Below are 27051 nucleotides of genomic sequence, written 5' to 3' on the forward strand. Positions count from 1 at the left end.
TAAAAGACAGTGAACAACGTCAGTTACCTTTGTTGCCGTGTTTGATAAAAGGCGAGCTTTTAAGCCTGAGAAATCACCCCATAAATGCACACGTTTAATTGCACATGTGTTAATATGTATGCTTACACAGTATTAAAAGACAGTCAAAAATTAACGTCATTTACCTTCGTTCCCGCGTTTGACTCGTGCTGTAAATCTCTTCCTTGTTTTTAGTTCACGTGATTACGTAGGAGGCGTGATGACGCGATACGTGACTCCGCCTCCTCCATTACAGTATATGGACAAAAAATATGTTCTAGTTATGACCATTACGCGTAGAATTTCGAAATGAAACCTGCCTAACTTTTGTAAGTAAGCTGTAAGGAATGAGCCTGCCAAATTTCAGCCTTCCACCTACACGGGAAGTTCGAGAATTAGTGATGAGTGAGTCAGTCAGTCAGTCAGTCAATCAGTCAGTCAGTGAGTCAGTGAGGGCTTTGCCTTTTATTAATATGTATAGATAGAGGAAAGTTTTTTCTACATAACACTAAGGAACCAACCAGGACTGGATTCCTGCTCGTCACATGCACACATTCAAACAGGACCAATCAACACTATCTGAACGAACAGAAAATGCCAGACGGGCACAAGCAGAATTTGCCAACTCAGCACAGCTAGTGAATGAGCAGGAGCTCAAACTCTGGATTCTGGAGTGGTTAAGGGAACAATGTTAAGTATTGCTAACAACATCCATTCATCCATTTTCCAACCCGCTGAATCCGAACACAGGGTCACGGGGGTCTGCTGGAGCCAATCCCAGCCAACACAAGGCACAAGGCAGGAACCAATCCTGGGCAGGGTGCCAACCCACCGCAGTGCTAACAACAGGTATTACATAAATCACTAATATAAAGAATTAAACTGATTAATAAGTCATGAAAGTGAAAAAAGAGCAATCCACTCTAGAAATTACCGTAGACTGTTCCCAGATAGGCATTTGTGTGCATTATTCAATATAATAGAAAATATTAACTGGCACACTTTTAAAAAAGTGAAATTAGAAAAAATAATTATTCAGTGCTTTAAATCTCTATATTTTTTGTTTGTATGTTGCTTGTAGCCTGTATTTGTACAGCAATATTGTCCGCAGTCCTGTCTCTCTATGATTAGGTCCTGCTGCACAAACACAGAGGCCACTGACAGCAGAAGACCTACTATTTCAGAGCTCATTAAAAAAAGGGTAAACATTTAACTCTGTCCTAATGAATTTGCATGTTTTCTAATCAGCTTCTAATAAAACCTAATCATAAAAATTGAAATAAAAAGCTATCACGTATTTCCACTTCACATTCACACAGGCTGCTACGGACACGCAAGCCTCAGACTGCTGGCTGTATAGTGTACTTTGCATTAGACACTTAGAAGAGGCTTTTTTATTTCCAGACAGGCTGACACCATTCAGCTATACTGTACAGACACATACACACACATTCACCCAAAATAATTAAAAGAATTTTTAAAAGGCAAAAAAAGGGTTTTCAGCAGTAACTGTCAAGTGTCATGTAGACTGGACAGGAATGACACCTCACTCCTGCGCAGAAAGCTAAAGTGACCTTATTAGTGGAGACAGTGCTCGTGCTGTCGCTGCTTTCGTCTTTTCCCCACTATTTCACTTTACATTCAGGTATTTACTGGCATAAATTGGGATGTAGCCTGGCAGACTGTCAGGAATACCAAGCTTTCTTATTTTTATCATTGAAGACAAGCCTAACATGTTTCCTTTTAATATGACGCTTTATAACGACACCAACATGCTACACAGGACAGAGTCCATGGCTTACAAAAATCTTCTTAGGAATTTAATTTCCATGTTATTAGCATGAGAAATTAAACATCAAAAGTTATCTTAGTTCATAACTAGATGTTCTCAACCCTACTTAATCCAGTTCAGAGTTGCAGTGGCTGGAGCCCACCCAGACATCACTGAGCAGGTCAGGTCAGGTTCAGGAGCATGCACTGGTACACATGCACTGGTACAGCGCTTTGCTGCATTCAGCACAAGACAAAACAGCTTGGGATCCTGGTTTGGCAACCCTCCAGGCAGACACGCAGTCCAGTCCCACCCTCAGGGAATGACCCTCTATCTGCCGCATCCAGGTGTTATGTGGGCATCCCCTTTGCCTTGTCCAGCAACTCAGGTCCTCAATAAAGAGGATCTTATGAACTGAATCATCCTTGGGGAATTTCGCCACAGAGAGTAGTGTTTTCTCCCTGTAGTTGCTGCAATCCAGGTGATCACCCTTCCCTTTCCAGATTGGGATGACAAGTCTTGTTTTCCAGTCAGTTGGGATGATGTCCATCTGTGACGATGTGGGTTCTGCTCCATGCTCCCATCTTACTTCTAGGAGCCCTTGAACCCGACACCGTCGGTAATGTCACCGATGAGCTAGACAGTGAAGACATCAACCATGAAGCAAAGGGATGGTGCAAAAAGTGCTAAGTGCTTTTATTAAAAATCAACAAAATCAAAGTGTCCAAATAGATAAGTACAGTGTCTCTCAAATAATTTAATAAATAAATAATCCATCAAAAACAAGTGAACTGTGGAGGTTAAAAACTCAATAGAAAAAAATCCTTTAAAACAGCGAGGTTAAAAACAATGGCTGGAGGTAGTCTTTCTTTAAAAATCTGGTGCTGACTTATTCCTTACTGGCGGCTCCCCTGCTTCTCTCATTTGGGCCTCGCAACAGGGGAGTCACCCTACCAGCAAATGCAGCTCCTTCATTTCTGGTCTGGTAGCCCTCTGATCCCCGGCTATGTCAGGCTCCAGCCGGACCGAGACTTGGGTTCCTTCCCCAGCGGCTAGGGCACTCACGCTGGGGCTGAACACACCCAAAGCCTTCATGACTCTGCTTCCTTCAACGGCCAGTCGACCCCTTGCTGGTCACTCCAGCTCCTCAAAACCACTCAACTGCAGGGAATGCTTCAATCTGCCCCCTCAGAGTGTTGGTCAAACACTCATTCAGGGCTCTCCTACCTTCTGCATTCCACCTTCATGAGCCAGCTCTCACTCTCTCACACACTGGCTCTCTGCTTCCTGCTGTCTTCTTCTCCATTAACCTCCGTTCTTTCTCTCTCTTTTTTTTTCCTCCACCTGACCGCCTCACACTTCTATTATATGGTCCGGGGATGTGGATCAGGTGTGGCAATCAGCAGCTCCCGGCAACAATTACAGATGCGGACGACTCCTCACCTGTGCACTTAAGCAAGAACCATCCGCATCACGGATTCACCCGGGAACCATTCTGGCCACACTACCATGCCCCCTCTCTAAGCCGCGAGGGCGGCGACTATTTATTTAAAAAGTGGCCTTTGATCTGAGCTGTGGACCCGCTATACCACACCATCTCCTAAATCGAAGCAAAGATTGCTTGCAAACCCAAGAGGACAGTCTTACCTCCAGCCTGGAGAAGTTCACCACGGATACCAAAGATCCCTGCAGCCTTCCAGCCCTCAGCTGGTTCACCACCTATGTAATCTCAGTGAGATTGGGTGGTTCACAGCTAATTGGAGGATCAGCCTCAAGAACCATGGGTTCAGAGGTATCCAATGTCCTAGCTGGAGGATCAGTGTTAAACAGCTGCTCAATGTAGCCAGCCCAGCAGGTTACAACTGCGTCATCCATAAGGACTGTTCCACCACCGAGCATGACGACGCAAACTGCCCAGGGCATGGAACCAGCCTATTATAGGACGGTCGTAATTTCTGAGTAAAGAAAATAAAATTATTGTAACTGTTTTATCTTATGTTACATCACAGTGCATTTGGAATACTCAGTTTAATTTCACTATCTCTTGTCTTACTAGCAGGAGGATTGTGATGTCCCAGATATTTGAAATGAAAAAAAAAACTGACTGTAAAGCATTTTCATGAAGCCAGCATTTTTATGGCTGTACTTCCATGAACATTAAGACTTTCTTATTTATAATTAAACAGGTTGCTGGACTGACAAGGCCGTGCCAGGAGAAAAGTGGACAACAGACTTTGGCTTGTCCAAACACATCCTGGAAAAGGACAGTTTACACCCATAACAGAAAACCTTAACTATCTTGCAGTGTGTTTAAACAGTAAATAGGGAGCAGTATGCCCAAGAGGTTACTAGCTGCCACGGAAAGACAGGAAACAGAAACACCAGCATATACAAGACACCAGTAGCATGAGTGGATGCATGCAGTGTTCACCTATAACTCTGAAGATCAGGCAAGTCTACAGCTACCAGGGATGCATGGCCTTCTGACCAGAGAGGGGTTATTGGGGATAGTTAGAGGCCAGGGCGAATCACCCTTACTGCCAGGTTACAACACAAGTTATTTACTTGGTACAAATTCAATATTATACCTTGTTAAGAAAAACATGGAGGTCAGGAACACTATGGGGATCAGGGTGCTGACTGTTTAAGCAATAAAGTGGGTCAGGAGTGCAGGAAGTAGGTCTACCACACAGAACTCTTGGGGGAAGGTTATATGACATTTTGGGATAATTTCATACCCTGGATGGAATACCAGGAAAGGGTATGAAGCTGGTCCATAACCAGTTCCCTACTGAGGTGTTTTGTGTAATTGGCATGCAGCTAGAACAAGCTTAGAGAATGAAATAGAAGTTTGGGAGGTGACCGCCATGGTTCTTTGTGATTTGGACAATAGACAGATAAACATGCTGCCCCACTTTAAAGAAAGGGTACCTCAGTGAGTTAGCTCTGGGTACTCCCACTCTTTACTCCTCCTCTTATGATTGTATAATAAATTATTACTTTAGCACGAAAGTTGTATTCCAAGTTTTTCCACATTTACAGTATTTAGTCAAGGTAGAGTGCATGCCACATTTTACACAAGTTCAATGCTTCTCAAGCAGAGGGGCTGTGGGACTTCACCTTGGGAGCCATAGAATAAGTGGTTTAATTTCTAGCAGCTGAAATTTATAGTCTTGAGGGTTATGAGGACCTCACATTATTAGAAGGGTAGAACAAGCTACCCTTTTATCTTCTTTTTTAGTGACTTCCCCTCTTTTCCTCTTTGTGGTGCCCTCACTTTTTGTGCTCCTAAGGTTTTTCAGTTTGCTAAAAAAACAGCTTAGTCTCAGGAAAAATCAATTTGTAGAGCCCTATTCAGATGGAATTAGTGTTACATCAGGAGGAGAGGTAAAATAATTATTGACCTTCTGTGTAGAAATATTTAGGCTCATCCATTACATTACATTTTTTTTACTTCTTCATTTCTACTATGTTTTTATGAAAATAATTTTCCTTAATAAATTGATTTTCCTGCAGAGCTACTCAGATGTCTATAGGTCAGAGTACACAAGACTGATTGCCACTCTCATTAATTTTTATTCTAACTTTGTTTTCCTTTCAGTTTAATTTATTGGAAGGGGAATGGTACTGTGATGATCTTTGTTTTGGCTTAGGAGGGCCCTTGGAAGAAAACAGTTTGAGAAGCACTGTACAAGTAGGTTGAGTCACATTAAAAGCCTAATTTATGGCAATCCAGTCATCACTTTTTTATTCCTTCCTGAAGATTTTTAGTCCTTGCAACATTTCTCTGTTCACCAGTGTTAAGGCCTGATAGGCAGGCAATGTAATGTGCATCTTAAATACATCAATACTTGCCCTAGGCCTTGAGGCCATTCTGTTGGAATTGTAAGGCAGCAGCACTAACTTCTGCACCATTAGTCAACCTCCTAGAATTGAATATGAAACAGTAAGATGACAGCTGGGAAAAAAAAGTCTCCTGCTTGGTTTTTCATTAACTACGAAGAAGTCCAAACATAAGTCAATTTTGAACACTAACCACCACAACATTGTGTCACAATTTCATTCAATATAATGGAAAAAAACAATGAAAATGTACAAATTAAGTAAATAATATACATAGGAGATTGAGAGTGTTTAACAGCAAAATGGCAAGAATTCCAAAGGCTATTACACAATCAGAATAACTTTGAAAAGATCACAATTGTAGCAGGGCTACATAAAATGTCAGCTGGTTTTGTTTAATATATATAAGTGCTATGTTTGTTTGGCCTTTTCCTTGTATAGAATATATATACCTCAAGAAGAGTGTCCACGCTACATTTGCAGGATGTCACCAAGGACGGCACTTGATCCTTAAGGAGGTGGGGTTCCTGTTACTTCTGGGATGTGTACAGTATAACTAAGAACCGCATTTTTTAAATGGGGAATAAGAAAAGATAAAGGAATCATTGAACAACCGTGACCCTTCACATCAAACACTGCTATTATTACATTGAAGGCATCCACAGATCATCACTGTTTATCCTGTTACATACAGCAGTAAGGGGCTTAGGACTTTTCTTCATCTACATCTCAGGGCTGTTGGACTGCTTTCTGGAGTCAATGGTGAGAATGTTTGGGATGATACTTCGAAATATAGTAGCACTGTTTGTATTGTGGTTTTCTGCCATTTCATCATTTGGGACTTGGCCGGCTTTCATCCATTTCTCAATATCCACAGTTTCCGTGATTTCATTGGACTTTTTGTGTATTTCAATATTTGTTTGTTGTTTTGTAAATTATATATATTTTCTGGTTAAGAGATGGGAGGACAAGGGAGGTCTGGGTCGTGTCGGTTTTTATCTTTCCTTTTTTCACTATTACTGTATATATTTGCATCTGCATCGGGGAATACAGGGATTTATGCGTATTATATTTCATCCTTTTCCAATATAGTCATTTTTTTCCACATACTAAACCTTTCATCTTTGACCAAGTTGTTTATTTTTACAGTCGAATGGGAGAACTTGAGTGGAGGGCAGTCAAGGAGCAAAAGGGTAAGTACGGTTTGACGTGGCAAAGTCTGAACTTCACTCCAGCTCAGCAGGAGTGGGTAACTTGCCAATGAATTCATTGTTCGTTGTATATTATGAGGTTTGCCTCTACACACTTAAAATAATACTTCTTCAATGGCATTTTACTGGGTTGTGTAGCTCATTCTAGAACATTAGCTTGACAAAGTGCCATTTCATTCTGTGAAGGGTTCTTAGCATATGAACTTTGTACTTTGGGCCTTGAAAAGGTTTCTAATATGTGGACAAAAGAGAAATCTTTAATGTATACTAGTCTACCTAGCAGGATGTTAGGAGATTGAAAATAACTGAACTTAACCTCTGTGTTATGGGGTATAACCTGTCCTTTTAAAATACCCTTTAGTATTTCATAAATACAATATTATCATCTATTTAATGCTATTTTTGGAGCCTGCAATGCACCTAAATAAAGGTTCTTTCAGGATTTGGTAACCAAAAATGATTCACCTATGACATCACCCTGAAGAACCACTTTGGTACTTTAATTTTTGGGAGTGTAGGCTGATGGATATATCTACAATTCGAAGATAATAACCACTGTCAATAAACATATGCATTCTATGTACTTTCTTATGTAAATCAATTTAATCAGCTGATACAGAAGTAACAAAGCAAAGCAATGCTTAAGGGAGGAATATACAAAAGGGAGAATACTAAGTACAAAAGAATCAAAAATGAACCAACAAATCTGCATTCCTTTCTTGGCCAGGCTATGTAAGTCTTGAACTGTTGATTATTTGATGGAGTAGTTCACTCACTTTTCACATGCAGAACTACAGCAAAAAAAAAAAAATCACTGTGTCATCTTACTTTAACTTCCTCCAGACCCTGGTCTCTCACTCTACTCCTAGCTGAGTGTTTGCCCACCTTCTTCCTAACACTGACGTCTGTCGACTACTGTCTGGGATGTGGCTTTAAATCCTGTTCTGGGATCAACTCAGGCCAAGCTTGTAAATCACTCATGGGGTTAGGCGTGGCCATGACTTTTGGACACAGTTTGACAACACTGTTTGGGTTAAGATTTCCGGCAAAAAGATTAAATTAAAACGTATAAAAACACAAAAGAAACAGTTACAGATGATCAGGGACGGTATAACTACAGTCATGTGAAAGTTAAGTACACCCCATGAAATTTTTTTCTTTTTTAGCTCATGTGGACATATCAAAATTTGATCTTTGATCTTACACAGTATTTATAGATAAAGGTAATATACTATAACAAATATCATACCACATTTATTTTTGTAGTCCATAGTATAGTTTAAGTAAACATAAATGCAAATTTCACATGTGGAAAAAGTAAGTATGCTCCTACATATATCACTACCTCAAATACTTAAAATTAGAATCAGACACACCACATTAGGTATAAATGATTAAGACATTATTACAGATGATCTGTTTCACCTTTAGACATTTAGTTTGATTTGCTCTTTGTTGTTGAAGTGTGTGTTATCACCATACCAAGATCAAAAGAGCTCTCTAAGGCCTTCAGAACAAAAGGTTACAGATGCCCGTGAATGTGGGAGAAATGTGAGACAATTGGAAACCAGCCTTTCTACTGTCTGATAGACCATCTACAAATAGAGAAGAGTTCAGACAATGCCATCATATCCAGCAAATTCAGCCCAAGAACAGAACGCAATATGCTAAAAGAAGTCTCCAAGATACCCAGAATGTCATCACAGGACCTACGGGTAACTCTTACCACTGTGGATGACAGCGTGAATGATTCTAACATTATAAAGAGACTGTACAAATTATATCTACATAAGAGGTGTGCCAGGTGTGCTGCCTTCATCTGGCTGAACGGAGGATGGTTGAGTGCATTCTGCATGCTGCTAACCGACACATTTGCGAAACAAAGGCCCTTATCACTGGGCAATTGGTGCAGTGATAAGGAACTGTGAGGAAAATTAAGGTGGTCCAGGACAATGAAAAAATTCACAGGCTTGAGGGATTCTAGTGTTAAGGGAGAGAACGCACCCCAGTTGTTAACACTGATCAAGCAGTTGGCATTAAATCCTGCCTGGATGACTATATGTAGGACTGACGTGTTTTTGCAGTGTTGATGCAGGTCTTCTCACACTTCCCAAAACACACTCATATTAGGCACACTGCATTATTCACTGTCAGCATAAGCGCACCCTACAATAAGCTGGTATCTGCTCCCCATGTTATCAGGATAAGCTCTGGCTCTGGCTGGAAAAAAAGGAATTTGGAAAAACGGAAAGATAAATTGAGATTTTCCTGCAAATAACACACTCTTAATAATAACTGAAAAGTATAAACACTGGAAATAGGCATCTGTATTTATTTAGTTCCTTAGCGACACCTTAACTGCTTAAATATTGTTTGTGAACAAGCAAAACTGTAATAAATAATAATAATGCAAGTAGACTGCCTGACCTGGATCTACAGAAAGCAACAGAGTAGAATAAACCCATAATAATAAAGTGCTGAAAGTTTGATAGCCAGGGGAAACGCATTTATTTACAGTAACAAGCAGCTGAATAGAATAACAAATGCCCCACGCCAAGATTATATGTATTGGTAGGTTTAAGAAAGATTACCTTGTATGAATCAGAGCAAAAATTTGTACTGTAGGTGCCTCATCAGACTCTACGAGGTAAAGTACAAGAAAGCTCTTTCACTGAATATTTGTAAAGAGAAATTCCTAAAGAGACCTGAAAGCATTTAATTGTGGGGTTAGAGTCTTTTCCTTTGCTCAATCAATTATTAAAAGCTTAACTAGTGGAGCCAGGGTGGCCCAGGGCTGGGCCCTGCTCCGGTTACACCTTGGCTGTATTTTAGGACTTAACTTTATTATGAGAGTGGGAAACAATCTTCTTGCATTCCTCGCAAAAGCTTAATTCGCGGAGCAGGTTGTAATCATACATGGGAGACGGCTTGGGAAAGTAATCATTAGTTGTCTTTTTTCGGCTAATTTGAACGCTGCCGTTGAATTTCTGACTTTAAGTGGCTCATACTTTCTCAGATTTTCAAAAGAGTTATTCATCATGGCCCAAATTTTATATTTGGTCCTACAAATAGGGATTATTTTTATAATCTTGGATGGGGAGTTTAACAAGAGTGTTATAATGAGTGAAATGATCACGGCGGGCTATCTGTTTTTTTTTTTTTTATATATTGTGGTGGACAGCTGGGAGCCTTGCCCGGTCGGGACGCCCTTCTTATGGCAGGACCGGAGGAGAGGACATGTCCATAGCAATACCTCCCCTGGAACACGAGAGGGCAACCCCCCCTGGATTGCATCGTGGTCAAGGGCTTGGAGCTTGGAAAGCTCAATCCTGCTGGGGCCCAGGGCCACCACCAGGTGACACCTGGACAGTTCCAGAGCCCTGGACTACAGTACTTCCGCCACACGCAAAAGTGATTGCAGAAGAGGATCAAAGAGCACCTGGAGCACTTCTGGGTGCAGTATAAAGGAAGCCACCTCACTCTGTTTGAAGAGCCAGAGTCGGGAAGTGGAGGACAAAGCATGAGGGAGTGGAGTGAATGTGGCAGAAGAGAAAGAAGAAACAGAATAAGAAAAAGGGACTGAGCAATAGAGTTGTGCTGTGTAATTGTGTACTGTGCTTTGTAGTGGGGAGCGGAGAGAAAGTGCTGCCCCATGAAGAAATAAAACGTGTGTACTGGACAATATTTACGTCTGCCTGTCTGTGTCGGGTAGGGTGGATGGTACGCCCCCTGGGCTTCCACAATATATACACACCTAGCATTTTAGTTTGGTAATTAAAAAATAAATACCGCTTAAATTAATATTAACAAACTCAAAATGCAAACATTATCATACCAGTGATAAGAATTAGTAAATATGGACATTATTCAAAATACATTTCATTTTCCAGGTCTCATCTACAAAAACTCTTTATAAATGTGCTTCTGTAACATCACGTGTGTTAACAAGTCACCCAGTCAGGTTTATGACATTTTCTGTGGCATTTAAGCTTCCACAAGCATTAACTGTTAAATAACATTACTGAAAAGTAATACTTAATGGGCAAATTAAACTAATTAAAACTTCAAATGTCACAAAGTAATGACTCTTTTATTTTTCAAATGTCTCCCCTCTTTTTGGCATTTGTATCCACTTTAGCGGCTGCTTTTCTGAAATTAAACTTTTCAACAAAAGATCAATTTTGTTATTTCAGAATTCCCATAAAAAGTCTTTGCTGTGGTTTTTACGTCATATAAGTGATCAGACATTTGCTATTGCTTACGCTCATGCGGAAATTGCTACAGAACAGAAGAGGCCTTAATTACTGTGATCAACTACATAATAAAACGCTGAGGTCTAAGTGTGTGTGTGTGTGTGGGTGTGTGTGGGTGTGTGTGTGTCCTGTCACGCAGATCAGTCTGCTTGCTCAGTTGGTGACGTGATTGAAAAAGGAAGTATGAGTATTAAACACATGAGGAAGACCAAAGGCAAAGGAGACACTTGAGGGTCACCTTCAAAGGTGGGAGGTATAAAAGCAGACTGAAGTAACCTTTAAGGGAATGCACTCAATAGATGAGGTGTCGGTCAAGAGGGGTTCTGACATACCATAAAGCTTCCTTCTTAGACTCTGTCATTATTTTCAAGGTGCCTTGTTCGCCTCCTGCCTGCTTTTATAGTGTATCTGTGTATAGTACTGTGCAAAAGTTTTAGGCAGGTGTGAAAAAATGCTGTAAACAAAGAATGCTTTCAGAAATATAAATAATGATTGTTTATTGTTATCAATTTACAAAATGCAAAGTGAGCAAACAAAAGAAAAATCTAAATCAAATCAATATTTGGTGTTCCTACCTTTTGCCTTCAAACCAGCATCAATTCTTATAGGTATACTTGCACAAAGTCAGGGATTTTGTAGGATTATAGTCAGGTGTATGATCAACCAAATATTCCAAACAAGTGCTAATGATCATCAATGTCACACGTAGGTTGAAACACAGTCATTGACTGAAACAGAAACAGCTGTGTAGGAGGCTTAAAACTGGGTGAGGAACAGCCAAACTCTGCTACCAAGGTGAGGTTGTGGAAGACAGTTTCATGTCATGGCAAGATTGAGCACAGCAACAAGACACAAGGTAGTTATACTGCATCAGCAAGGTCTCTCCCAGACAAAAATTTCAAAGCAGACTGGGGTTTCAAGATGTGCTGTTCAAGCTCTTTTGAAGAAGCACAAAGAAACGGGCAACGTTGAGGATCATAGACGCAGTGGTCAGCCAAGGAAACTTAGTGCAGCAGATGAAAGACATCAAGCTTATTACCGTTCGAAATCGGAAGATGTCCAGCAGTGCCATCAGCTCAGAACTGGCAGAAACCAGTGGGACCCAGGTACATCCATCTACTGTCCGGAGAAGTCTGGCCAGAAGTGGTCTTCATGGAAGAGTTGCAGCCAAAAAGCCATACCTCCGACATGGAAACAAGGCCAAGCGACTCAAGTATGCATGAAAACATAGGAACTGGTGTTCAGAAAAATGGCAGCAGGTGCTCTGGACTGATGAGTCAAAATTTGAAATATTTGGCTGTAGCAGAAGGCAGTTTGTTCGTCGAAGGGCTGGAGAACGGTACAATAATGAGTGTCTGCAGGCAACAGTGAAGCATGGTGGAGGTTCCTTGAACGTTTGGGGCTGCATTTCTGCAAATGGAGTTGGAGATTTGGTCAGGATTAATAGTGTTCTCAATGCTGAGAAATACAGGCAGATACTTATCCATCATGCAATACCATCAGGGAGGCGTATGACTGGCCCCAAATTTATTTTGCAGCAGGACAACGACCCCAAACATACAGCCAAAGTCATTAAGAACTATCTTCAGCGTAAAGAAGAACAAGAAGTCCAGGAAGTGATGGTATGGCCCCCACAGAGCCCTGATCTCAACATCATCAAGTGTGTCTGGGATTACATGAAGAGACAGAAGGATGTGAGGAAGCCTACATCCACAGAAGATCTGTGGTTAGTTCTCCAAGATGTTTGGAACAACCTACCAGCCGAGTTCCTTCAAAAACTGTGTGCAAGTGTACCTAGAAGAATTGATGCTGTTTTGAAGGCAAAGGGTGGTCACACCAAATATTGATTTGATTTAGATTTCTCTTTTGTTCATTCACTGCATTTTGTTGATTGATGAAAATAAATGATTAACACTTCCATTTTTGAAAGCATTCTTTGTTTACAGCATTTTTTCACACCTGCCTAAAACTTTTGCACAGTACTATACACAGATACACTATAAAAGCAGGCAGGAGGCGAACAAGGCACCTTGAAAATAATGACAGAGTCTAAGAAGGAAGCTTTATGGTAACTTGCTTGAGAGAGGAAGCGCCGGACAAAAGATTTCAGATACACACAGATACCGAGGAAAGGAGCTGAAGGTACATGTAGGACAAGAGATTTTTAAAATGTATTCTATCACCTGACTTCGACCGGTAGCGTGCAGTATGCATCCCAGAGACTTCTGTACCATTCACATATGGTACCTATAAAAATTATTCACGTTTTACTCCACAATTTCCTTGATTATTGCCGCATTCACTTTACCTTTTATCCTCACAAGCCTTCCAGGGCCTGCCCCACAGAAGCATCCCCACAGCATCATGCAGCCACCACGATGCTTCATGGTGGGGATGGTGTGTTCCTGAGTTACGTGAAGTATGGTCAAAAAGCTCCATTTCGGTCTCTTCAGACCATAGAAACATCTTCTAGTTGGCTTCAAAGTCTTTCATGTGCCTTCTGGCAAACTCCAGCTAAGATGTCATGTACGTGTTTTTAACAGTTGTTTTGTCTTTGATGCTCTCCCATAAAGCTGTGACTGGTGAAGCATCTGGGCAAGAGTTGTTGTACATGCACAGTCTCTGTACCTTGTAACTCCTTCAGACTTATTAGAGGTCACGTGCTGGCATCCTTCCCCAGTCTTCCTCTTACACAATCATTTAGTTTTTGTGGATGCCTCAGGGCATTATAAAACTTAAGCATAACCTCCTTTGTACTCTACACATTATGTTATGTATTGTAACATTCTGTTAGAATTCTTAATGGCGTCTGTGCATGAACACTGTCTGGATGCACATAGTGATGAGTCCACTGTGATCCAAAGTTCTTCTCATAACATTTTTGCTTCTTACATACCATACCCTACATTAATCTAGGAGGCTGTGTCAACAATGATGCTCAAGAAAACTCTATATTAGCTCTTTATTACTATTTTAAATATACTGCACAATGGTTTTGGTATACTCTTTTATTTTTTTCCCAGTGATACCCAACTTGCACGTGTCACTAAAATGATATCAGTCAGTGGATAGTAAGAGCCATTTCAAGATTCACAATTTGGTTTTTCTGGATATGGATTTTTTGTCTTGAATTCTATTTTTGTTTTAACTTTTTTTAGCAATGGAAAAGATCTGAGTCCTGTCTCACCACAAACGAAAAAGGAAGCCTCCTTACTCTATCCCAGCAACATAAAACCCCAAAGCAAAATGTTTTTAAATAGGCAATTATTAAATCATCATGGGTCTTCTCTCAAAAGTTTACCAAAAAAGGCCTACCTCTGTTCAGGCTATCTGTGCTGATATGTTTGACAGGAAAATTGGCCCCGCCACCAACCTTCACATCAAATCATCCATCCAAACATTTTTCATTAATATATGGCTAAACCATAATTAAGATTAATACAGTGTCACTGATGGAAAAAAGGAAAAGTATTCAAAACAGAAACCAGATGTCATGACTGAGGTGGAAAATAAATAAATTCTTCTTAACGCATTACATTTGCCCAAGTAGTCTTACATATTCTAGCAGTTTATGGTATTAACCTGGAAAAAAATCTCAACTTCCTTTCCAAGATGAGCTTGAAAGGATTGACTTCACTCTACAGACTCTATGCAGTCAGAGCAAGTATCTGCCTACTAATTAGCCGAAGAGTAACAAAAAATACATCACAATGAGAAAAAAAATACATGTGAAGCAAAAGAAAAGAAAGGAAAAATCTGCAAAAGGAAAATGTGCTCAATGTGCTAACAAAGAAAGCACACTTAGGACACTTAGGAAAATACGATTTAGATGGCGAGATGGCATACAGTTTAGCTAAGATTTCATGCCATCGTTACTTGTAAATAAATGCCCTGAAGTCACTCCAAAGTGCTTGTATGCTCTGCCCAACTAGGGAAGTGCTTGCTTAAAAGTCACAGCAGACATATGCGCACCAACTCCAGTGGTGCTCTTATATAGTGAACACAAATAATGGCAGGGAAAATGCTAGTCAGCAAACAAGAATGAGTAAGATACAAAATATTGATTAAAACTGAAAGGTGTTCAACCTATTGTGAAAGCTAATACCTGTTATGGTTTATCCAGAAGTGTATTCCTGGCTCATATAAATTGTTGTTTTATGTGATATTTGTATGTTTTCAGGACAGTAGTGAGACCTGCTATGTTATATGGGTTAGAGACGGTGGCACTGACCAGAAAGCAGAAGACAGCTGGAGGTAGCAAAGTTAAAGATGCTAAGATTTGCATTGGGTATGACGAGGATGGACAGGATTAGAAATGAGTACATTAGAGGGTCAGCTCAAGTTGGACGGTTGGGAGACAAAGTCAGAGAGGCGAGATTGCGTTGGTTTGGACATGTGCAGAGGAGAGATGCTGGGTATATTGGGAGAAGGATGCTAAGGATAGAGCTGCCAGGGAAGAGGAAAAGAGGAAGGCCTAAGAGGAGGCTTATGGATGTGGTGAGAGAAGACATGCAGGTGATGGGTGTAACAGAACAAGATGCAGAGGACAGGAATATATGGAAAAAGATGATCCACTGTGGCAACCCCTAGCAGGAGTAGCCGAAAGAAGAAGAAGAAGTTAAATCATCTGTATATCATATATTGAATATTGTTTTGCTTATTTGGTATGTTTATGTGGGGGGGGGGGGGGGGGGAGGGGGCACAGTGGCGCAGTGGTAGCGCTGCTGCCTCACAGTTAGTTCACTTCCCGGGTCCTCCCGGTGTGGAGTTTGCATGTTCTCCCCGTGTCTGCGTGGGTTTCCTCCGGGTGCTCCGGTTTCCTCCCACCATCGAAAGACATGCAGGTTAGGTGCATTGCCGATCCTAAATTGTCCCTAGTGTGTGCTTGGCGAGTGTGTGTGTGTGCCCTGCTAAGGGCTGGCGCCCTGCCCGGGATTTGTTCCTGCCTTGCGGCCTGTGCTGGCTGGAATTGGCTCCAGCAGACCCCCGTGACCCTGTGTTAGGATACAGTGGGTTGGACAATGGATGGATTGATCGACCTTTCCCATGCTCAAGGAGCTTCACAGAAAACAGCAGGGTATATGTAACATTGGATACAAAAGTTTTCCTGAATAGAACAATGAAACAAATAATAAAGCATTAAATAAAATAAAGGACAATAAACCAGAGTAAAATACTAAATTCAATACTAAAAGAAAAACCTAACAAATAACCTAATTTGTGATATAACAGACACACAAATTATCCTGAGCACCTGGACAGAGAGGTAAACGAAAGAAAGGGCAGAATGTTAAGTTAAGTTAAAAGCCTTCCTAAATAGATGAGTTTTAAGTTGTTTTCTAAAAGAATGAATGGAGTCAGCTGATCTAATTAATTTCGGGATGTCATTCCAAAGTCTGGGTGCTAGGGAGCTGAAGGCCCTGTCGCCCATAGAGTGCAGGTTAGTGTGAGGGACAACAAGATTACCAGAATCAGAGGACCTTAGTAGGTGAACAGGAGCATAGCGATGGAGATGTCACTGATGTAGTCCGGTGCAAGGCCATTTAAAGCTTTGTAGGTTATTAATAGAATTTTATATTCAATCCTGTAAGACACAGGGAGCCAATGAAGGCAAAGCAGGATGGGTGTTATGTCCTCGCTGTTGCTGCAGCAGAGTTTTGAATCAACTGGAGCTGTGATATAAGATTAGAAGGGGCGCCTACCAACAGCGAGTTACAATAATCAATGCGGGATGTGATTAAAGCATGGACAAGTTTCTCAGTGTTAGAAAAGGAGAGGAATAAGAAAGCAAGGAATCAAAAATGACACCAAGATTCCTTGCATAAGAAGAAGGTCACCGTCACCGTCAAGACTGATTGAAAAGGAGCTCATTTTCTTAAGTAGCACTTTAGTGCCCTGTCCCCTTAAACTTGAGTTTCAGGGAGCAGAGCCATTATAATACACAGCTGGAAGACCATCTTCTAACTATAAGAGCTCAGGCAAGTCAAGTTCTCTAATTCTCTTGGTATTGCATTTTTGGAGAGTCTATTGTAAGTACTTGTTTTGTAGATTTTTTTTGTAATAATTTAACTTTTTCTTTCTCTGTTTTATTGATTACTGTTTTCTGATTTGTGAATCTGGCTTGGTTGCCTTTTTATGCGCACCTTTGTGACTTTCCTTCAGTTATTTTTGTATTTGAATATTTTGTTTTAAAAAACTTAACATTATTTTTTTTATGGAGCCAGAGTTATTGGCATGGTGTCTCTCTCTTTTAAATTAATACATTGACTTTTTTTGAAGTGAAAGGAGTGTTTAGTTGCTGGGTCTCCTCCTTTTGTTACTGTATAGGCTAAAGTCTACTTTCAAACTGGGTAGGGGCCCATTTTGAACAATATATCTCAAGCCTGGGTCTAAGTTTGGTTGGCTTGGGCCTCCATTTTTTCATTTGTGAGCCACAGCTTATAACAACACCAAAAAATATTTTTTATACAGATGGCAAAAAGAACATGAAATAAACTGTAAAGTTATGGTCTTTGAATGATACAAAAAATTTGTTGTAGAAAATTGATACATATTTAAAGGATAAGTTTAGTATGTTTCAAGTCAGTTATTTTTTCACTTATTGTATATTATTTTGCCACATAGAATTGCATTCTAAAGTGAACCTTCTTTATCAATTGTAAAAATGCCTTGTCTGTTCTTGCAGCTTATAGTAGGGCTAAAGTGTACTGGAGGCCATAGCTGAACGTAAAAAGCTTAAAACATAATAAATATGTCCACTTTAAAGCAGAAAAGGTTTTGATTTAAGAAAGCATGCCTTTCAGTTTAGTGAGGCAAAGAAGTAGAAATAATTATTTTATCACAGACCTCTGGAACTATTTTTTAAAGAATACATTTCCTGTTCACTTTTTTTTTTTTTGGCTCACATCCGCTGTCAGTCGAAGTTATAACAGCCCCAACAAGTCCTCAGCACTATGCTCTATTCTGCTTATAACCCTACTTTCACTTCTGCAATTCTGTTTCTTCAGTGGTTATATTCTGCCATGGCTTGTAACAACAGACAGATGTGCATTCAAATGATATAATAGCAATTGGGGGCTCCTAAGTGGCCTAAGTGTCTGTGTTCACCCTACAATGGAGTAGAACCCCATCCTGGTGTTGTCCCTGCCTTGCATCCAATGACTGCTGACAAAAGCTTCAGTTGACCCATGACCCTGCCCTAGATAAACAGGTTAGGAAGATGAATGCATTATTGTTATCACTATTATTGTACCTATGGCGAAGAAAAATACTTTATATGAATAGATTAATCTTCATCCTAGCATATGTGTAATAATAATAATAATAATATTGGGTGTCAAGGTGGTGGAGTGGTAGCACTGCTTTGTCGCAGTGAAGGAGACTAGAGTTTGAAGGTGCTGGAAGTTTACATATTCCCCCCAGATGTTTGCGTCTGATGTTTCCTGGGATAGGCTCACCCTGCCCTGTGACATTGCCATAGATAAGTAACTTAGGAAGATGGATGGATGAATGAATGCCTACCTGTTCACTTCTTGTTATCTTGATTACATATTATGTGCCTGCTGGATATTCTCTCTTACTATTAGCTTGGCAACATAAAGAAATATGGTTCCATATAGTGAAAGAATATAAGCGATCGTAAGAGTACTGATTTCAACAGGTAGACAGAGCAAAAGTACTGCAGAATAAGATGGATGAGGAAGCTGGCAAAGACATGAGGCTCATAGACATGTCTTTAAAAATGGCTGTATCTCACAACAATGGTTTGATACGCGAATACAATCTTTCAATGCAATATGTGTGTAATCTCAAGATGTGGATCAGTACTCAGTAACTTTTTTGGCTTGAAAAATGTATATATTTGCTAAGTATTGAGGCTTGGATGCTGGCTTCCACAGAACTTTATTGTAAGCTGCAAAAATTGACACAACATTTTTAGAATTTATTAGAATGCTTAACTTTAGAATACAGTTTTACTTGACTTGGACAACACCAAACTAAATAGTACATTTTAAAACACATCACATCTCATTTCTGTTGTAACATTGGACTCCAAAAATTTCAAAAAGACCACGAAATGTAAAGAACTCCTGGCCCTGAAGGTCAATATCGGGCCTGCAGTCTGCACTCTTGAAAAAGACCAAAGCCTATAAATCCCCAAATGGGTGAAGTATTATACTAGTACATCAGCACATTTTTTTAAAAGGAGATTGGGAGAAAAGAAGTAGTCAAAGGCAGAAAAAAAGGGCTAAAAGCGAGGAAACTACTGCACTGTTACCAAACTCAAAAGGAGAATGAAAAATCGCAGTCAAAAAGTAAGGTACAAGTTGAGACCAGATAAGTAGTTTAGACATAGGGTTGTTTTAAACAAAAGTCCTAATGCCAAAAAACATTTTAGAATCTGCAAACTCCAGTGAGGAAATGCCCAAAATGACAATCCATTTCAAAACCACTGAAGACTTGCCACCTAACAACATGGAGATAGCCTAATGATGACCAAAATGGAGGTGATCATAAACAAACAAAATTTCAGCGAAAATGGTACAAAATAGTTCACAATAACAAAAGTAAACTTTCATTTGAAAAATTCATGAGATACAGAATCTAGGGCTCCAGAAACACCCAAAACAAGTGCTCAACCTCATAAATTGACAAAGGAAAATGCATAAAAATAGTAATGAACTCTAGACACTAAGTTATTAATCAAAACTTGTAAAAAAGCAAATCCTGAAAGGGGAGTCAAACAACTGATACATAGGAACTAATGCTTCAGCTACATCAGGACCTGAGGCTGCTGCAGTGTCAGAGGGTCCCATCCCCCTGGGCTTCAGTATAAAAATACAAGTATGATAACTATCAGAATTAATATGAGAGTAGAAAAAGAAAAATACAAAACAATGAATATATGAGAAAATACTAATTAAAAAAACAACAATACTATATAAAAGGAAGAAAACATATGCATATTTAGTAACACAAGGCACAAAAATGGCAAAATTAAAAACAGCAGGGCAAGAAACTAAAGCAAGGGCAGAAGCCTGGTCAAACTATGACTATTCCTGATTCAAAACTGGGACTCAAAAGACTTTTGAGGTTTTGGTGCTACCAGCTACATTGCAGTGTCGGCTTTCTTTCAAATTATTAAAAGTGCCCTTGATGCTAATAGAAGCTTTGTAAAAATAATATAATGAACACACACACAGTACAAGAAAGTCTAACTCTGCATCTAGCCTCGCACAGTTCAACAATAAGTTGTTCAGTTTTGTACCTATTGTTCATCTCCAGTGCATTGGGGACATATGGGGAACATGAGCTAACTCTTCTTCTTTCGGCTTCTCCCGTTAGGGGTTGCCACAGCAGATCATCTTCTTCCATATCTTTCTGTCCTCTGCATCTTGTTCTGTTACACCCATCACCTGCAAGTCCTCCCTCACCACATCCATAAACCTTCTCTTAAGCCTTCCTGTTTTCCTCTTCCCTGGCAGCTCTATCCTTAGTATCCTTCTCCCAATATACCCAGCATCTCTCCTCTGCACATGTCCAAACCAACGCAATCTTGCCTCTCTGACTTTGTCTCCCAACCGTCCAACTTGAGCTGACCCTCTAATGTACTAATTTCTAATCTTATCCATCCTCGTCACACTCAGTGCAAATCTTAGCATCTTTAACTCTGCTACCTCCAGCTCTGTCTCCTGCTGTCTGTTCAGTGCCACCATCTCCAACCCATATAACATAGCTGGTCTCACTACCATCCTGTAGACCTTCCCTTTCACTCTTGCTGATACCCGTCTGTCACAAATCACTCCTGACACTCTTCTCCACCCATTCCACCCTGCCTGTACTCTCTTTTTCACCTCTCTTACACAATCCCCAATACTCTGTACTGTTGATCCCAAGTATTAAACTCATTCACCTTCGCCAGCTCTACTCCCTGCATCCTCGCCATTCCACTGACCTCCCTCTCATTTACACACATGTATTCTGTCTTGTTCCTACTGACCTTCATTCCTCTCCTCTCTAGACCATGTCTCCACCTCTCCAGGGTCTCCTCCACCTGCTCCCTACTCTCGCTACAGATCACAATGTCATCAGCATGGGGACTCCTCTCTAATCTCATCTGTCAACCTGTCCATCATCATTGCAAATAAGAAAGGGCTCAGAGCTGATCCCTGATGTAATCCCACCTCCAACTTGAATGCTTCCGTCACTCCTACCGCAGACCTCACCACTGTCAGAACATGAGCTAACTCTGAAAGTGCTAAAAGAAATGCCATTTTAGAAAACAAAATTGCGACAGCATGCATAAATGACATGTGCTTGTGACATTTAGATAACAATTATTCAAAAATGTTATATTATAAAAATTATTCAGAAAGATGAAAGTTAACAATGTTTTTATAACCTCATATATGAACAAATATGGGTAATTTTGTTTCAAAATAAATAGTGGAAATCAGAAATGTGGCCTTAGCCTACATACCAACAACAAATGCTTTTTTCTTTGTCTTCGAATTCATTCCAGTGATTGCAGCAGTTGAGCTTTTATTAAGTTTCTTTTGATTGTCTTTCTTTTCCTACAAAGTAAATAAGAATAATTTTAATTTCATTTTTTTAAATAAATGATTAAACAGATACATGTACCATATTGGTTTGCCACATTAATGATAATAATAATAAGTTTTATTTATGTAGCGCCTTTCATACACTCAAGGACACTTTACAATTCAATAAACACGTTAACAAGACAGTAGAAATTACATACAAGAAAATTAGTAATACTCATTGAAAAGATATGTTTTTAACAGGAGTTTGAAATGAATAATAGATTTTTCTTTGCAAAGGCTGAGAGTGAGAGAATTCCAAATTTTAGGGGTATCACACTGAAAGCTCTGCCACCCATAGTTACCAACCTGTATTTAGGTACAGTGAGTAAGTTAGCATCCGATGATCATAATGCATGGACAGGAGTGTAAGGAAGCAGCAGCTCAGACAGATAATGAGGGGCTAAACCATGAAGGGCTTTAAAGGTGAGAAGAATAATTTTATATTTGATTCTTGAAGAAACTGGTAACCAATGCAAATCATAGAGGATAAGAGTGATGTGAGCAGATTTTTTAGTGTGTGTAAGTAAACGAGCAGCACAATTCTGAACATACTGTAATCTATTGATACATATAGGAGGCCATAAACCATTGCATTGCAATAGTCCAGACGGGTAGTGATGAAAGCATGAATGAGTGTTTCAGTATCTTTCACACCGAGGAAAGAATGCAGATGAGCAATGTTACAGAGATGAAAAAAGCTGTCTGTACTATTGAGCTAATGTGTGGTTGAAAAGTAAGAAGCTGATCAAAGATGACACCCAAATTATGGACTGATGCTGAGGGTTCAACCAGGATCCTATCGACGTCAATTTTTAGCCCACAAAGGGTAGAGAGGACAGATTCTCACACATTCCATACTTGCACACAAAAAATATACATATATAAAATAACAATGTAATATGAAAAAAGCTTTAGGAGAAAAAGGCCATAGGTGGTGTGTGGACTTGAGAGAAGATGTACGTGAAGAATCTGCCATAGCAAATATGATGCCATTACAGGGCAGTAGCTCCCCTCCTTTTACCAGTGACGTGCCAGTGGGCTAAAAAGAAGCTAGAATGTAATTTTTATGATATAAAAGCTTAGCTCTGGGCATTTGTCTCTTCATCTTTTGATTCCATCTTTGACCTGATATGATAGGGCAGAATATTACAATGGAGACTGGACCAGAGATGAGACAAAAACAAAAGTCAAAAACAACCAACCTTTGTCAAAAGCCAGAATATGTAGTATCAACCAAATGTCACCTCCCAAATGTTAACCAATGGTCATCAAACTTTCAAGCAATGTTCTAATACCCTACAAAGTCTCAGAGAACACAGACTAACTTACAAATTAAGAATTTATTTTTAATCTAGAATCTTGGACTCAAGGAAGTCCACCATGCTGACCTATTTATCGGTTTGGCTAAAACTTAAAGTAGTTGCGTGGTTGCAAATGAGGATCATTACTAACAACAATAGTCTTTCCAAGACACAAATAGATATTATATTACACATTTATGTTACAATAATAAAAAATAACAACAATAAATAGTACAAAATTAAGTTCTGCTGTGATCCAAACCCTTAATTACAGCACTGCAGATAAATTCAATTTTCCTCATTAAATATCATGACTTATTGCATTATGCTGAATTTTAATTCATAAAAACAATTACCTAATTAAACAGTTTATTAACAGTTGCGCTAACAGAAGAAGAAAATGGCTAACAAGTAATAACAATACACATCCCTTAACATCTAACCACTCAAACATCAGATAGTCGGGAGGGATGCGCCAAAATGAAAATTCTAGGCTGAAACCAATGCTAAATTTCAGAAAACACTACATGAAATACCAAATGACAAACACCTATTTTCATTTTTTTTTGTCTATTTGTTTTTGGCCCATTTCTTTAGATCTCCGGTTGCTCTCTCCATCTTGTTGTCACTCTACAACTTCTGCCATCTTGATCACATGTGCTTAAACAGTTTTTAAATAACTGCTACCAGGGTCCAGAGTCCACCTCGTCACAGTTGAACTCACATCTGCTGGGGCTCAGATTGGTGAGATTGTTCTGTTTTGTTCAGCTTTATTTACTTCAGCATAGCCCCATTACTACAATCATTTTACATCATTGTTTTCTTCCCCATTCACTTTTTCATTCCGGCCTTTCTGTATCTTTAGTTTATGGCATTTTTTGTATGTATTGTGTGTAAAGGTTATTTGGGGGAATATTTTTGTATGGGCTATATATAGCGTTTATTAGCTGAGGGATGTACATTTACATACATTTTTGTTGTTTTTGTTGTTTCCATGATTCGGGCCTGTGAGTGTAGCAGACAGATTCAAGTTCAAGGTGTAAGATAGCGATATGTCTGTCATACTTTGTCATACATTTTAGCACTAAGCCATTGTTTCAGCATGACACAAAATGTAATCAGTTCTGATCTTGCTATTTGTGGCACAATCAGACTCTTGTTCACCACAGAAACTGTATACCAGAGCGCAGTCCTTGTGGCATGCTTTGCAGTTCTGATCTTATGCTGCTGATCAACTACAGCTCCCTTTCTAAATCACTTAGTGGAGTGGCTACTCTTCTGTGTAATTAATTAATTCTCACACCATTTGGCTGAAGGTTCATATCTTCAGTTCTTTATAATAATAATCTGTAGATAATGTTAGTTCAGTCAGTTCAGTCTTACGAATGTTTATATAATTGCCTTCCTCTTCTAATAATTTCCAGAGAAGTGATCTTTTCTTGTTCTTTTATGGTTACTGAAAGCAGCAGGAAGGAATCTGTGCTATGAGCTGCTTGCACATGTGCCCTTTCCCAGTAGATACGTTGGGGATCTATCGAACAAGTATAAAAAGAAAATATACAAAATATACAAGTTGTTGTAACCGCTTCCAAGGCAAAATTGAAATAGTAAACTAATTTGCTGCTGAAGTTCAGAAAATGTTTCTTTGTTTTAAGATAGACGAGTTTGTAGATTCACCAATGCTTTTCAATAAGTGACCTTTGTACAGCACGCTTTATTCAAGATATCTCAACAAAATTAAACTGTCTTAATAAACAGGCAGACGGACAGACATACAGTATATGGATATCACAGAAGGTACTTCTTGCATTCTATGTGAATGCATCTAAAAACTGAACTGAAAATATAGTAGATATTGTACATGAATGAATTAATAGATAAATAAAAAATGACAAATCATAGTTTTTTGTAAATAACAATCTTTATTGTCCATCAATCAATGTACATTTTTCCTTCACGCTGACAAACAGAAAAAAAAACAGCTTAATCCAGAGTAAGAGGGTAGGTGAAGAAGTAAGAACTGTCTGGACAACTTACCTTGGTTAGAATGATTGTTCTCTCGCTGTTTGTTGACTTGTAAATTTGAAGACCTTGCACCTAGTCATTAATACATTGTTTATTTCCAATGATTTATAGCTTTCAGACTTGAGCATAATGTGTGCAGTAAGCCAAAAATGTCAGTTTATATAAGCAGAGTTAGGTTGTTGTTGTGTTTGGTCATTTCCATGTTTGGCAAGTCATACAGATACACTTTGTGTAATAAGCTCAGCTTATTTAAATCATGTTTCTTTGCGTCCCATTCATGATCCCTTCTTCACCTTTCCCTTGTACATTTGCTATTGCTTTAGTAAAAATATTGTGGTTTCTCACTGACTTATCCAAGAAGACTCAAAGGTGTAATTGTTTCCAAAGAAACTTCTATAAAGTACAACGTTAAGAGCTGGAATACTTATATGAATGAGAGACTTCAGTTTTTGATTTTTTAATAAATAGCTAAACCTTTCTCTAAACATGTTTTCACTGAGTCATAGGTTATTAAGTGTAGAGTGAAAGACAAAAATAGCAAATTTATTCAATTAAAATTAAATCTACAACACAGCAAAGTGTGAAGAAAGTGAAGGAGTCTGAATATTCTCTGACTCCACTGTATATATATTATATATATTGTCACACACATGCGCTTAGGAGGCAGTCAACAAGCCATGAGGTGAGCGAAACATTGCTACACGAAGGGTTGATTTGTGGTACTAATGCCTTTCTCTCTCTCTCATCAGATCCAAAGAAGAGAAATAATAATTTCATTTACTTACCTACAACACTTCCGGATTCACAAAATGCCTGCTCAATGTCACTTCCGCTTCCGGCTCCTGGTAATGACGTCACTTCTGTCCCTCCAAAAATGACACTACATCCGGCTTCCAAACATGACGTCACTTCTGCCCCACTCTGATGACATCACTTCCGGTCCCTAATCGATGACATCACGTCCGTCTCACAGCCTGTGACGTTATTTCCTGCCGCAGCACTTCCAACCACCATTTTATGAATAAATACCGCCATATTTCATCTGTATATTATCAAATGTTCTGGTTTTTTATCTTTTTGCTTTATTTTTCACAATATCCACTGGTCCACTTTATATGAGGTCATTTCCCAATTCTTTTTGCTTTTGTGTTCCTTTCTTTGATTTCTTATTATAATTTTATTGTCACACATGAGTGCATGGGAGGCAGTCAGTGGGCTTGGCTGAACATGGTAAGTCATAGCAGGGGTTGACTGGGTGCACTGATGCCTTTTTCACTCTCTCATCCAGATCCTCCCCTACTTCCAGAACCTCCCTTCCGCTGACCTCACTTCCGGTTCCAGGCCTTGATCCCACCTCTTCCTTCCTAGCAGCTATAAGAAGCAACCACTTACCCTCCCTTGCAATCACATGTTTGGACTCAGTCTGAAGAGGCTACTCACTTTCATAAAAACATTGATTTCAATCACTTTAATTACTTCCAGGATTCTGAATATACACGGTGTATATATTGCGACCAAAAAGGGGCACCACAGAGCCCCATATACCAGACACAAGTGCACATACACAATCAAGGGTTCAAATAAAGTGAATTTTATTACTTGTTCCTGCCTTGCGTCCTATGCTAGCTGGTACAGGCACCAGCACCCACTCCACAACCTCGTTCAGGAGTAAGCAGGTTAGAAATTGTGACTGACTTCTAAGCTATATTATGACTAGGATGCAGCAAGGATCTGAAGATTTATTTTGCTTAATTTGCTACTTCTTCTGAAAGTTGTTCAATGGTAAGATTCATCGAAATGAGTAATGAGTGCCATTTGTGTCACTGCTTACCTGAGCATGAAACTCCCCTTACATTTGCCAAGTTTTTCAAATTTATTAATGTGGAATTTCCTGTGAAATGGACCCTGCGTTTTTTTCTTTTGGGCTCAGTAAGAGAATCTTCTGTTAACCAGTCCGCTGTACAGTTTTATATGTTATTGTTCTTACTTGTTCACCTCAGGGCATCTTACTTGAAGTTGTTACAG

At 39.4% G+C, this 27051-nt stretch overlaps 1 protein-coding gene across 1 annotated transcript in view; it reads right to left on the bottom strand.

Annotated features, from left to right (window-relative positions):
* The window catches only part of LOC114663759 (trichohyalin-like), a 247472-nt gene that overhangs the window by 90231 nt on the left and 130190 nt on the right, over positions 1 to 27051 (bottom strand). Inside the window, exon 9 of the mRNA XM_051935916.1 lies at positions 21577 to 21670. Within this exon, the coding sequence (XP_051791876.1) occupies positions 21577 to 21670 (94 nt within the window). The remainder of the gene's footprint in view (positions 1 to 21576; positions 21671 to 27051) is intronic.

The sequence above is a fragment of the Erpetoichthys calabaricus genome, chromosome 13 (assembly GCF_900747795.2).
Source record: "Erpetoichthys calabaricus chromosome 13, fErpCal1.3, whole genome shotgun sequence".
NCBI classification, from domain to species: Eukaryota; Metazoa; Chordata; class Cladistia; order Polypteriformes; family Polypteridae; genus Erpetoichthys; species Erpetoichthys calabaricus.